At 40.6% G+C, this 14,063-nt stretch overlaps 1 protein-coding gene across 31 annotated transcripts in view; it reads left to right on the plus strand.

Moving 5' to 3' along the window:
* Positions 1-14,063, plus strand: part of ANK3 (ankyrin 3) — a 379,686-nt gene that overhangs the window by 339,051 nt on the left and 26,572 nt on the right. For 24 of the 31 annotated variants that reach the window (XM_074874343.1, XM_074874344.1, XM_074874360.1 and 21 more), the window contains 2 exons: positions 1,362-1,443; positions 5,755-13,455. In XM_074874343.1, the coding sequence (XP_074730444.1) occupies positions 1,362-1,443; positions 5,755-13,455 (7,783 nt within the window). The remainder of the gene's footprint in view (positions 1-1,361; positions 1,444-5,754; positions 13,456-14,063) is intronic. The other 7 variants (XM_074874367.1, XM_074874368.1, XM_074874369.1 and 4 more) reach the window with 3 other exon arrangements.

The following is a 14,063-nucleotide window of genomic DNA, read 5'->3' on the forward strand; positions in this document are numbered from 1 at the left end:
AATTGTATTTCTGAGAAGGAAAGAAGTGATGCTGAGGCCACAATAGTGACCTGTAATATTTTACGCCTGAAAATAAACTGTATTCTTCTGAAAAAGCAAAATAGCCAAGAGCAATTCCTAAACATTGTGTACAAATCTATTTTCAAATAAACCTCAGATATTTGCATCTTAAAAATCCACTGTTTGCTGGAAACTGCAACATTAGATTGTCAGGAAATTGAGTGGGTTTTACTCATTAGAGGTAGTAATAAATGAGATCACTTTATAAAAGAAACTACATAGATGTGTCCCATCTACCTAGCAGCAAAGTTTTCTTCTCTTCCCGGTGGCAAATAAATAGCAGTAGTCACCTGCTGATTAAAATAATAATTAAAAAAAACAGACCAAAACACTCCTTACATGTTAAAAAATAATAATAACAACCACATCATTTTGTCTCCACATGATTTGTTCCCAGTGAGCTACTATATAGATAGTTTTCTTTCTAAACAAACCATATTTTTAGCCACATAGTAAAGTGAACTGATCTCTGAAGGACTTTTAATATTTAAGTCATCACACTAGCAGCTATGCCACTGAACACAGTGACTTATGATGCAATTTATTAGTTAACAATAGCAGTCTGCTTTCTAATCTGCATCTTTGCATTTTGTGCCTATTAAAAAATTCCCCTCCCATGCCTTTTTTGTCCTTAATGTATTCACTTTAAAGCCAGTGTACATTGTGGTGTATGTGCTTTCAGGACAAATTAATTTGGGGAGAAATATTTGATCGGTCTAAGTTGTACTCTTATGAATGTTTTATGTCTGTATCTGTAGTCTTTCGTGTTGATCTCCAGTTTCTAGCCACAGGTGGTTTATTTTACAGAGAATAACATACCATTTCTAGTATTGTGAAGCAGTTTAAGTGATAATGGGATAATATAGTATTGAGATACTTTAAGACAGGATCATGAGCTACATCTGCTATATAAGCTCTTCTACCTCATAAGCAGAGATGTTGTGAGCTGGAATTGAACCCATGGGGTCATCTCTTAGGGTTGCAGTCCCTTCCCTGCTTGCTCCAGAAGGGTGGTCATTCCCAGCAGGTTTCTGCCACCTCCAGTAGCCATGCTCCCTGCTCCACAGTGCCTGACCCTCATTACATGACAGACGGGAATGGAGACCGGCTCTGTCCATTCCCTGCCTGCTTGCCCAAATTTAGCTTCAGCATGCCTTCCTGAAGCTGGACAGAAACATCCGTTCTCCTTGTGGGGATGTGTGCCACAAAAGGCAGCCCATCCTGCTGAGGTTTGGTGATTGTTCTGTTCAAATGGGGGATAGTGATACTAAAGGCACTAAACCTACTATGTTTTGTTGCAGACGGAGAAAGCTGACCGGCGCCAGAACTTTGTCTCCCTTGCTTTACGTAAGCGCTACAGCTATCTGACTGAGCCTGGAATGAGTGAGTTGCTCTTACCAAAATACTAAACCGTATATATGTGATTTTTCATAAGAAGAGACATTTTTTCTATAAACGTTGTATTTGGTGTCACTCTGGAAAAAAAGGAAAAAGAAAAAAAAACACCTATCTAAAACAAAACTCTTGGATGGTCTGTGAACTCTTGTGTTGTGAGAGCTTGAAGAATCCTGACTGGCAAATGACATGTTAGTTAAGTAAAAATATAATAATTTTTAAAAATGACATGTAACTCCAGAATAGGAGGATTGAAAATTGCTTTCTGAAAGAGTCTGTTTGTCTTCCCTTTGGAAGATTAGAGAGAGCTGCTGTAGAAGGGAATGTTATGCAACAGTTCAGGAAGGCTGGAGAACGCCATTCAGATAAGCACTTAAGTGTTTGGATGCTTAGCCAAAATGGACTCTCTCATATTATATATTTTCCCTCTTCTTTCTCCTCCCCTTCCCTTTTTCCTCTGTTCCCTGCAGATGCTTTTTATTCCCTGGCACCACACATTGCTTCCTCTTAAACTTATGTTACCCTTGACCAGACCTGTGGCCTTCCTTTCCTTCCCTGTTAAATACAGTAATGTATTTGACTTAGCTTTTCTTCCCTCACCTCTCCTGGCTGAGGTTGACTGCTATTGTTCCCCATTCCCAGGCTTTTTCTTGCCTTTTTTTCCCTCATGACTTCTCAGTTGCTACCCTGCAACAGACCCTTTGATATAATTCCGTAAAATCCATAGACAAACTTCATCGGGTCTTGGGAGTTCCCTCTGGATGGCTGCTGTTTCATTACCCCATAAGATCTGTGGCTTCTTTGGATCAGATGTGCTCCAGAATATATTACACTTCTCAGGCCTGGAAGAAGACTTCAAGCATATAACATCTGAAGAAGCTATCAGATCTGCTGAGACATCCTGATGGACTGTTAAGGTATCGTCAAAGGCTTGATGGGAGCTGAGAAAGAGGGAAAAGGAAGTTGCTTGAAAGGAGTTTGACGACTGTGTCTATTGCTTATAATTAGTTTTTCAGGCCTCATTGGGAAAAAAAAAATTACTCTTATTTATTCACCAAAGGCCCATTAAGTCTCATTTGCAAAAAGTTTGAGAGAAAGGAACTTAAACCTACTTGAGTGGTACTCAAAAAAAGATGGGTTAACACAGTAGAAGTTCCTGACCATTCTTTAACTATTCTATCCCTTTTGGCAATAGTTACTACTTAAGGCTGTGAGCTACCCAAAAAGGGTATGCAAAACTGATTATGTTTGCTAGGAAAGATTGTAGATAGTGATTTGGCCAGCAGCCTGAGAACCACCTCCTGCGCACACGTAGCATGTAGTCAGCAACTGCCACTTCCACCTGCACCATGCTGGTGCGAAGGGAGAATGTGATCTTGGAGGCGCAGCTCTTTCAGAGAGCACGCACTGCCCAACACAGAGCCAGGACTGCTGCTGTGGCTGCTTTACACCACAGGGTGTCTGCTCCAGTGATTGGATATGAGTGATGAACCTCTTACCTATTTCCAGTGAATTTGATGGCACAGCTCCTGCAGTTTTGGTAGCAGCAGGGGTTGTTCTTTTTACTCGCACAAGCTCATGCGTTTGTGCATGTGCACAGATACAGATTTTTTTCCTCTGCACCTCTGCCTGTGCCAGTGCAGGAGAGAGTGAGGCAGATGGAATATTTCCCTGCATCCCTGCCCTTACCCCTGCTCAGGGAAAGGGACCAAAGAGCCCCTCGGCTCTTCCCAGCAGGGAGATCCCACAGAAGAGGAGTGCTGCAGTGAGTTAAACCTGCTCGGTCCTGGCTGTTTGCTTGCAGCTGAAGAGCAAGGCTGAGCGGGGGCCACTTGTCTGGGTTCACTTGGTGCTTTCAGTTACCAGCTGCAAGCAAGGAAGTGTAGTTTGGTGCACAGAAGGTAGTAACTAACATCTGTTTTCTGATAAAATCTTGAATGCAGAGTGATGGAAACTGTTAAGGCCAAGAGTGTCCAGTAGCCAAAAAGGGCTGTTATATAAAACCACTCTTTAGAATATTATCCCACTCTGAAGTCTTTCATGGTTGCGGGGATTTCTTTGCTGTTTCAAAATAGTAAAATTGCCCAGTTTCCTGCTGTTTGAGTTATGTCATAGCTGCACACACTGGTAAATTACTCAATTTTCTTTGTACTGGTTCTTCTTCTCCACTACAATAAGGAGCACAGAAAAGGCATCTTAAACATGTCTGAATCTGTGATTTAACAGGAGAAAGAGCAGTTAAGAGGGGGGAGCCTGATGGTTTGATTACCTCGCTAGCCAGTTGTGATAGACTGGCTCATCACAGCACAGTGGGGTCTCTGTAAAGACATTTCCAAACACAAACTGCTGAATAAGTTGTTTTGTCGTTCTTTTCAGAATGATTTTGGGGTTTGTTTCTTGGACTTGGGACTGTATGAACTTTTGGTGAATGTTAGCAGCTGCTGCTAATTAATCTTCATAATAAAGTCTAGCTCATTTAATGAAGTACACTATGTTTTCTTCTTTGGGGGAAAAATGAAATACGTTTGTGCTTAAAAATAAAATTGCAAGAAAAAATGGATGTTTCTTGACAGGCTGTGCCAGTCAGGCCTAGTATTCAAGCTCTCTTCAACCTAAATGTTCTCATACTGTAATATCACCAGCCATCCACATCGCCTTCTGGGCTTCGATTGGCTTCTATAGGACCAGCACATTTCTCCTTGCAGGATATGGACCTGTGGTATACTGAATATTCGCTATTCTGTAAGAGTATATGTGCTTTAACAGTTTAGTATTAGCCTTTTAAGCTTTTTCACTGTAAGTTACCATCTGTCTATAAGACAGGTCAAGTAGGTTTAACAAATTATTAGTGTAACTTCAGAGAAAGGTATGTTGAATAAGTTATTTGGATATTTTAGTTCCATTTCTAACTCCAACTTCAAAGAAAAAAATGCCCTGTAAGTTACTTTCAGTGTCAACTCTCTGAATGTTATTGCTGTATCAGAGGATATGTATGCTGTAATGGGATTCCCAGAAATACAGTCTTCTGGCATGAGTACCTCCTGTGATGCAAAATGTGGTTGATGATGATTTTGTTCAAAATGCCTATGAATAAGCTGAGTGTTCTGGGGAATGGTAACAGTTAGCAGGTTTGTCCTTGCCAGGAAGTTTTTGCATAATATATTGTTCTTTGACTGCTTTTCTAATGTTACCTTTTGAGAAATGTAAAGTTGAACAGGTCTGTCTTTGAGCTGATACAAGAAATCTCCTCAAAAGGTACCAAGACACTACATCATGTAGAAAAAGTGTACTCTTCTTTTAATGGTCTCTTGTGAAATGATTTTGTAAGGTTTACATATTTGTGCTTAATACAGCATACAAAATGTATTAATCTGTGTGCTCGTTTTGACATGATATATCATGCATGAATAAAAACATTCAGTTGCTTTGCTTGCTCACGTTTATCATATATCATACTTTCCATATTTCATGTATGACATATGCTTCTTAAAATCATTTCATGTAAAGTTTTAATTTAGTTTTTACCAAACAAAAGGAATATCGCATGAGAAACAAATGCAAAAGTTCCTTTTCTTTCTTTATTTTTATTATTTTTTTTAAAATATTGACTCAGAAAAGCTCTTGCTCTTATTGGCTTTGTGAGTGTGAAGCATATCCGAATTGTGCATGGGAGATATAGATTTGAATTTATTCCAGTTGCTTCACAGTTTGCACATCAGTTGCCTGTCACTTAAAGGAATTTTGGGTTCTGCATGAAATAGTTCTGAGTGGTTTAAAAAAAGATTTTAGCTATATAACGTCATTTTACACAAGTTTGTATAGGTTCAATATCTGAACAGAACAACAGAAATTATTAAAAGGATAATTCTAATAGTTGCGCAAAGCAGAGACATACCTAAACAGGCAAAATAGAACTGTTACGAATATTGCAGAAGTGGCACATCAGAAAGTCAATAGGAAGTAAGAGAAGACATTTTGATGTGGCTTTATTTTTACCTTTTGGATTCCTTCTTTGTGTTTTCTGTTCTTCATTGTTTGCAGATTTGGTTGCTATGTGCTTTCAGTCTTTCATTTCATGTTGCTTTTTAGTTTGGACCAGTCACCAGCATATGGCTCATTCCTATTATTTTCTTTCCTTTTTTAAATCTTCTTTTGCCTCCTTCATCCTAATTCATGCAAACAATTGTACTTGCTTTTTGTAATATTACAACGTTTACTGACCAATTTTCTTCTCTGGTCTCTCTGTTTTTCAATCATTTTTGTTGATTTTTATGTTTGATTTTAATTTAACAATTTAAGAAACAGTTGAACGGAGTGCAGGAGCAACAAGATCCCTACCTGCTACTTACTCATACAAGCCATTCTTTCCAACACGGCCATATCAATCATGGACAACAGCTCCAATTACAGTGCCTGGGCAAACCAAATCAGGCTTCACTTCCTTATCAAGCTCTTCCTCTAACACTCCTACAGCTTCCCCATTAAAATCAATATGGTCTGTTTCTTCTGCTTCTCCAATCAAATCCACATTAGGAGCTTCTACCACATCTTCAGTTAAATCTGTTAGTGATGTAGCATCTCCGATTAGATCATTTCGGACAATCTCTTCACCAATAAAAACTGTGGTATCACAGCCTCCATACAACATACAGGTTACTTCAGGCTCTTTCGTCAGAGCTCCCGCAGTCACAGAAGCTGCTAGTCTAAAAGGGCTGGCATCCACTACCACATTCCCCTCTCGGACATCTCCGGTGACTACAGCAGGATCTCTCTTGGAGAGATCATCCATAACCATGACGCCTCCAGCATCTCCCAAATCCAACATTAACATGTACTCTTCAAGTTTGCCACTTAAATCCGTCATCACATCAGCATCTTCACTTTTATCGTCCCCTCTAAAGTCAGTGGTGTCACCTGCTAAGTCAGCAGTTGATGCTGTTTCATCCTCTAAAGTCATGATGGCCTCGTCTCTGTCGTCGCCAGCAAAACATGTAGCTGGGCACACAGAGGTACCATTGCTTAATGGATCTGTGTCACCTCTGAAATACCCATCTTCTGCCAACTTAATAAATGGATCCAAAGCTGCAGCTGCTTTTCAAGACAAGATCGCTGCAGCTGCACATTCTGCAAGCTGTGCTGCTAACGCAGTTGCTGACACGGCTGAGAGAGTGTTTTCAACAGCTACAACAATGTCATTTTCTCCACTCAGGTCATTTGTGTCTTCAGCACCATCAGCTTTCCAGTCAATGAGAACTCCTCCTGCAGGTGCTTTGTACACAGCCCTTGGGTCAATATCTGCAACTACCTCATCAGTAACTTCATCAACAATAACAGTGCCAGTATATTCTGTAGTCAATGTTTTGTCTGAACCAGCATTAAAGAAGCTCCCAGAGTCGTCTTCACTTACAAAATCAGCTGCTGCGTTACTGTCACCTATTAAAACATTGACTACAGAGGCACGCACACAGCCTCCCTTTAATCGAACTTCATCTCCAATAAAATCATCCTTGTTTCTAGCACCCTCTGCTCTCAAATTGTCCACACCATCTTCTTTATCCTCCAGTCAGGAGATACTGAAAGATGTTGCTGAAATGAAAGAGGATCTAATAAGAATGACTGCAATATTGCAGACAGATGTCGCAGAGGACAAACCGTTCCAACCTGAGATACCAAAAGAGGGTAGAATTGATGATGAAGAGCCCTTTAAAATTGTTGAGAAAGTAAAAGAGGACTTAGTAAAAGTTAGTGAGATTCTGAAAAAAGATGTGTGTTTAGAAAGTAAAGGGTCGGCTAAAGTATCCAAAAGTGATCAAGGACACCTGTCTGAGGATGACTGGGTAGAGTTCAGTACAGAGGAGATTGATGAAGCAAGACAGCAAGCTTTGACAAGCCCTCCTATATCTGTTCCAGAGAAGGTCCAAATTAAAACTAAAACCATGTCGGAAAAGGATTATAGCTTGTCAAAAGTTATTGATTACTTAGCAAATGATATCGGTAGCAGTTCATTAACAAACATAAAGTACAAGTTTGAAGAGGGGAAAAAAGAAGGTGAAGAGAGACAAAAACGCATTTTAAAACCAGCTATTGCTTTGCAGGAACATAAACTTAAAATGCCTCCAGCCTCCATGAGGCCTTCAACATCAGAAAAGGAGTTATGTAAAATTGCAGATTCCTTTTTTGGAACAGATACTATTTTAGAGTCTCCAGATGACTTTTCTCAACACGATCAAGATAAAAGTCCCTTATCTGACAGTGGCTTTGAAACGAGGAGTGAAAAGACACCTTCTGCCCCACAAAGCGCTGAAAGCACAGGGCCAAAACCACTTTTCCATGATGTACCCATCCCTCCTGTCATTACAGAAACAAGAACTGAAGTAGTTCATGTTATCCGCAGCTACGAACCATCGTCCGAAGAAATTCCAGAGCAGAAAGCAGAGGAGCTACCGGCCTCAAAACCTACCCCTACGTTTATGGAGCTGGAGCAAAAACCTGCTGGATCTATTAAAGAGAAGGTTAAAGCTTTTCAAATGAAAGCCAGCAGCAGCGAGGAAGATGACCATAAGTGTGTCCTTAGTAAAGGTGTCCGAGTAAAAGAAGAAACTCATATCACTACAACAACTAGGATGGTTTATCATAAACCTCCATGCACTGAAAGCACGTCTGAAAGAATTGAGGAAACAATGTCTGTTCATGACATAATGAAAGCCTTTCAGTCTGGACGTGACCCTTCCAAAGAGCTGGCAGGTCTGTTTGAACATAAATCATCAGTAACATCCGATGTTAGCAAGTCTTCTGAAACTTCACCACAACAGGCAGAGAAGGACAGCAAAATGAAACCCAAACTGGAGCGAATAATAGAGGTCCATATTGAAAAAGGTAATCAGGCTGAACCTACTGAAGTCATTATTAGAGAAACAAAAAAGCATCCAGAAAAAGAAATGTATGTATATCAGAAAGACTTACCTCGGGGAGATATTAACTTAAAAGAGTTGGAAAAACATGATGCTTTTCCTTGTTCAGACGAACAAGGTCAGCAAGAAGAAGAGGAGCTCACAGCCGAAGAGTCACTTCCTTCTTATCTGGAATCCTCTAGAGTTAACACTCCCGTGTCCCAGGAAGAAGACAGTCGCCCTAGTTCTGCTCAACTCATGTCTGATGACTCTTACAAAACACTGAAGCTTTTGAGTCAGCACTCAATAGAATACCATGATGATGAGTTGTCAGAACTAAGAGGGGAGTCTTACAGGTTTGCTGAGAAAATGCTTCTTTCAGAAAAGCTAGATGTGTCTCATTCTGATACTGAGGAGTCAGTTACTGACCATGCTCTACCCCTTAGTGCAGAGTTACAGGGGTCTGATAAGCGATGCAGAGAAAAAGTAGCTACTGCCCCCAAAAAAGAGATTCTCTCCAAAATCTATAAAGATGTGTCTGAAAATGGTGTAGGTAAAATGTCTAAAGATGATCATTATGATAAAGTGACAGTGTTACACTACACTGGAGATGTTAGTAGTCCAAAACATGCGATGTGGATGCGCTTTACTGAGGACAGATTAGACAGAGGTAGAGAAAAGTTGATATATGAAGACAGGGTGGACAGGACTGTTAAAGAGGCAGAAGAAAAACTGACTGAAGTATCACAGTTTTTTCGGGATAAAACAGAGAAGTTGAATGATGAGCTACAGTCTCCGGAGAAAAAGCAGCATAAAAAAAATGGCAAAGAAATACATTCTAGCCAGAGCTCTGCCAGCAGCAGCCCTGAGAAAGTTCTGCTCTCTGAATTGCCATCGTCCGGTGACGAATGGAGTAAGGTGAAGCAGTATGCACATGATGGGAAATGCTTTCCCAAGGTGGATGAAAGAAAAGCATCTAGTTTGCCCAGCAGTCCTGAAAAAAGGATATTTGTGCAACCTGCAGAGGACTCTAAACAAACTATGGAACACAAAGGAAGTGCTCAGCAGACTGGAATACCTGAGGTTTCACAGACTGGATTTCAGCTGAAGCAATCAAAACTCAGTTCCATTAGGCTAAAATTTGAACAGAGTATAAGTCCAAAGAGTAAGGACATAACTCAAGAAGAAAAAAAGCTGGATGGTCAGTCCAAAATTCCAGTAAAGAAATTACAAGAAAGTAAGTTACCAGTGTATCAGTTTTATTCCAGAGAGAAACATGCAAAGCAAGTAGAGGTCATTGATGGGAGCACAGCTTTACAGAAAGAGGTGAAAATACAGGAAGATTTGGTTCCAGGTAAAGGGAAAGCTATTGAAGACTTTCGTGCTTCAGACACACAAAACCAAAGAACTGAGATGAGTAAAGGCGTGCCAGAATACTTTTCAGAACCACAGGCAAAAGACCTGGTGCATGGCTCAGACTCAACAACGAAGGGACACTGGGACAAAAAGATCTATAGGACATGGGAAAGTCCTGGAACTTCTAATCATAAAACACAAAAAGAAAAACTTTCGCATGTGCTGGTTCCAGATACAGTAAAAGAAAACCATGTTGATCATGCTGAAGCTAAAACTGACAAAAAAAGTGAATTTATCACTGTGACAGAGCACAAACTGGCAGCAAATGGAATTCATTCAGAAGAAGTGAAGGAACTGACTGTAAAATCTCCCTCAAAAAGGGTTTTATACAGAGAATTTGTTGTCAGGGAGGGGGAACGTAATGGTGAAGTGGCTGATAAAATATCCAAAAGGAAAGAAGAAATTGCTGTGTCCCATATTCCAGTCAGAATTGTTGAGGAGAAGAGAACCACGCTTGATGGTGTCTATGAACTTTCAGCTAAAGTATCCCAATCGGCTGTGATTAAGGAGAAAGTTGAGAGGCAGATTGATTATGTGGAAGATGAAAAAATAAAGCATTCAGAAATCAGAAAAGTTACCAAGCAGCAGAGCTCGATAGGTCTAAGTCCTCCTGTTGAGGAAATGGAGATATCCCCTAGCAAATCACCAGATTCTTTAGAATGTAGTCCAGGAAAGGAATTTCGTTCAAGCGAGTTAGTTGACCCTGGTGCCAGTGATTACTTGGATAAAGTTGCACCACTAGTAAGCACTGAGGGAGTAAAAGAAATTAAGACCTTACCTGTTTATGTCAGTTTTGTTCAAGTAGGAAAGCAATATGAGAAAGAGGTGCAACAAGGAAATATTAAAAAAATTGTCAGTCAGGAGAGTAAGACAGTACAAGAGACAAGGGGGACATTTTATACAGCTAGACAGCAAAAACAACCTCCTTCTCCACAAGGTAGTCCAGAAGATGACACACTAGAACAAGTGTCCTTTATAGATAGCTCTGGTAAAAGCCCTTTAACACCAGAAACACCGAGTTCAGAGGAAGTGAGTTACGAGTTTACGTCTAAAACACCTGACTCACTAATAGCTTATATTCCAGGCAAGCCCAGTCCTATACCTGAGGTATCTGAGGAATCAGAGGAGGAAGCAGAGGCTAAGTCAACATCTGTAAAACAGGCAGAGGTTGAGGAACCACAAATTGACAAAGCATTACTTAATCATATAAATAAGGACTCTAACAAAAGACCCAAAGGTAACAGAGTTGCCTACATTGAATTCCCTCCTCCTCCACCACTGGATGCAGATCAAGGCGAGTCAGAAAAGAAGCCTCATTATTCCACTGAGAGTGAGATGGAGATGACAGAAGTGAACTTGCAAGATGAACATGACAAATGCCAACTGGCTGAACCTGTCATAAGAGTACAGCCGCCATCTCCTGTGCCACCGGGAGCAGATGTTAGTGACTCCAGTGATGATGAATCTCTCTATCAACCTATTCCACTTAAAAAGTATACGTTCAAACTGAAAGAACTGGAAGATGACCAGAAAGAAACCTCAAAACCCAGAGCCCCTGAAAAGATTGAGAAACAGAAAGAGTTAGGACATCCCACTTCTGGGAAACCTAATGAATTTGACATTGGGCTTGAGTCACCCCAGAATGATGTAGTGCAAAATGGGAGTAACAATGACCAGTCTGTCACAGAGTGTTCCATAGCAACCACTGCAGAATTCTCCCATGATACCGATGCGACAGAGATTGACTCTCTTGACGGTTATGATTTGCAAGATGAAGATGATGGTTTAACTGAGAGTGATTCTAAACTTGCAGGTCCGGCAGTTGAAACCAAAAAGGACGTATGGACTACGGAAGGCATTCTAAAGCAGACAGATCGCTGCTTTAGCCAGAGTAAGCTTGAAGTAATTGAGGAGGAAGGCAAGGTAGGCCCTGAAGAAGACAAGGCACCTTCCAAGGGTCCAGCTTCTGAAAAAGCCGGAGATAAGAGCGAGCAGAAGTCAGGGGCACAGTTTTTCACTTTGGAAGGCAGACACCCTGACAGGACTGTATTTCCTGATACGTATTTCAGTTACAAAGTAGATGAAGAATTTGCAACACCTTTCAAAACGGTGGCCACCAAGAGTCTGGATTTTGATCCATGGTCCAATAACCGAGGTGACGATGAAGTGTTTGAGACTAAATCAAGGGATGATGAGGCTAAGCCATTTGGTCTGGCAGTGGAAGACAGATCTCAAGCTACAACACCTGATACAACTCCAGCCAGAACTCCAACAGATGAAAGTACGCCAACTAGCGAGCCCAACCCCTTCCCATTTCATGAAGGGAAGATGTTTGAGATGACTCGCAGTGGTGCAATTGACATGAGCAAGAGGGATTTTGTTGAAGAAAGACTCCAATTTTTTCAGATTGGTGAGCATACTTCTGAAGGGAAGTCAGGGGACAAGGGGGAAGGGGATAAAAGTGCAGTCACTGCCATCACACAGCCACAGGCAGGGGACAACACTGTAGAAACAAACCTAGAGAGACCAATAGAAACAACAGCAGTTGAACATAAGCCCATCATCCAGGCCAGTGGAGATTGCATGGAACAAACACTTGGTAGTAACTCACTGGAAAAATCATCGGCAGCGGTAAACGCTTCTAAAGTTGATCCCAAATTGCGCACACCAATTAAAATGGGAATTTCTGCTTCCACCATGACTCTGAAGAAAGATGGCCCTGGCGAAGTGACAGATAAGATAGAAGCTGTGATGCCAAGTGGTCAGGGCTTAGAAAATGAAACTGTAGCAGTGATTGCGAGTTCAGCTTCTAGCCAGACAAGCTGTAGGCAAACAGAAAACACTGAGTTCCCAAAAGATAATTTTAATAACAACAACAATTTGGATTCATCTGCTGTCCCTACAGATGATATTACCTGTAATGTAGTGCTAAAAGAACATTTGGAACCGAAATGTTCCCTCCAGAAAGCTAATCAAGCGAAAAGCACTTCAGGAAAAGGTACAGGGACAACACAAGGACACAGAGTAAGAGATAAGCAAAAACCACACGGAGAGCAGCAAAAGTCAACAGAGTTGGTAGGGGCTAGAGGAAAATCAAAGCTTCCTGTAAAGGCCAGCTCAGTAAAAGAAGTCTTTTCACAAAATAAACTCCAAAGCAATACAGGGAGTAAAGTGAGAGGGGCTAGTAAGCCTGACAAAGCAAAACAAAATAATTCTTCTCCCTGTCTAGAAGCAAGGTCTAGGATTCCTGTAAAAAATACACATAGGAATAATCTAGCTAGAAGAACTCCAGCCCTGCCAAAACAAGAGCAGGTAGAGAAAGAAAAAACAAAACAGCTTCCTTCTAAATTACCAGTAAAGGTAAGATCTACCTCCGTCACCATGACAACAGTTAAAGTGAGGAAAACTCAGCTTAGGGAGGTATGTAAACATTCTATTGAATATTTTAAGGGAATTAGTGGTGAGACATTAAAGCTTGTGGATCGTCTATCTGATGAAGAGAAAAAGATGCAGTCAGAGGTCTCTGATGATGAAGAAGACAGTACATCAAGGAACACATCCTTATCAGAAGCTACTCAAGTTTACCAGCCTTCCATTACATCGAAGTCTACTAGAGACATGAGAACAGAGGCAGCATCTATAAAATCAAAGATTGAAAAGGCCGACAGTGAGAGGAGGAGGAGTAAGAGGACTGGTGAGAATGAAGGCAGTCAGGTTTCTGGAGCTCTCATGGCTCACCTCGTGGAGATCAAGCCTAGTTTGTAAAACTTTCAACTTGTTGATCCTAGTGCATGAACTGTTGTGATTGCCTGTGGAGTGACTTAACTGTAGTTTTCATTCTGTCATTGTCATCTGTATGTGCTGTCTTATACTCTTCTTTCTTCCTTCAAACAAATCCTGTACTGTAGAAAGGTAGTGAAGCATGCCAAAGACATTCGTGTAACTCAAAATTTGATGTAACTCAGAAATTGAAAGATTTCTTTTGTGACAGCAAATTTATTCTGTCAAAGTAGAGAAAATAGATGATAATCTGGTCTTGGTGGTTTCCACCAGTAATTGAACAACTTGTGTAGAGTCTAACAGCTAGATTGTCAGCATGTTTGGTTTCATTACACGACATCATGTAGTTTGACATTTGGCTTTACACAGGTGAAAATCTAAAAGCTGTGAAAAAAATTTGCTTTATAGGTTATTAGAACACACAACCATTCTAGTAAACAATATAAGCACCAGTAACTTAGTACAATTAAAGCTATTATTTATAATAAACTATTGTCCGGTATTGTGGTTTTCTGTGCAAAA

Source organism: Strix uralensis, chromosome 7 (genome assembly GCF_047716275.1).
Source record: "Strix uralensis isolate ZFMK-TIS-50842 chromosome 7, bStrUra1, whole genome shotgun sequence".
In the NCBI taxonomy this organism is placed as follows: Eukaryota; Metazoa; Chordata; class Aves; order Strigiformes; family Strigidae; genus Strix; species Strix uralensis.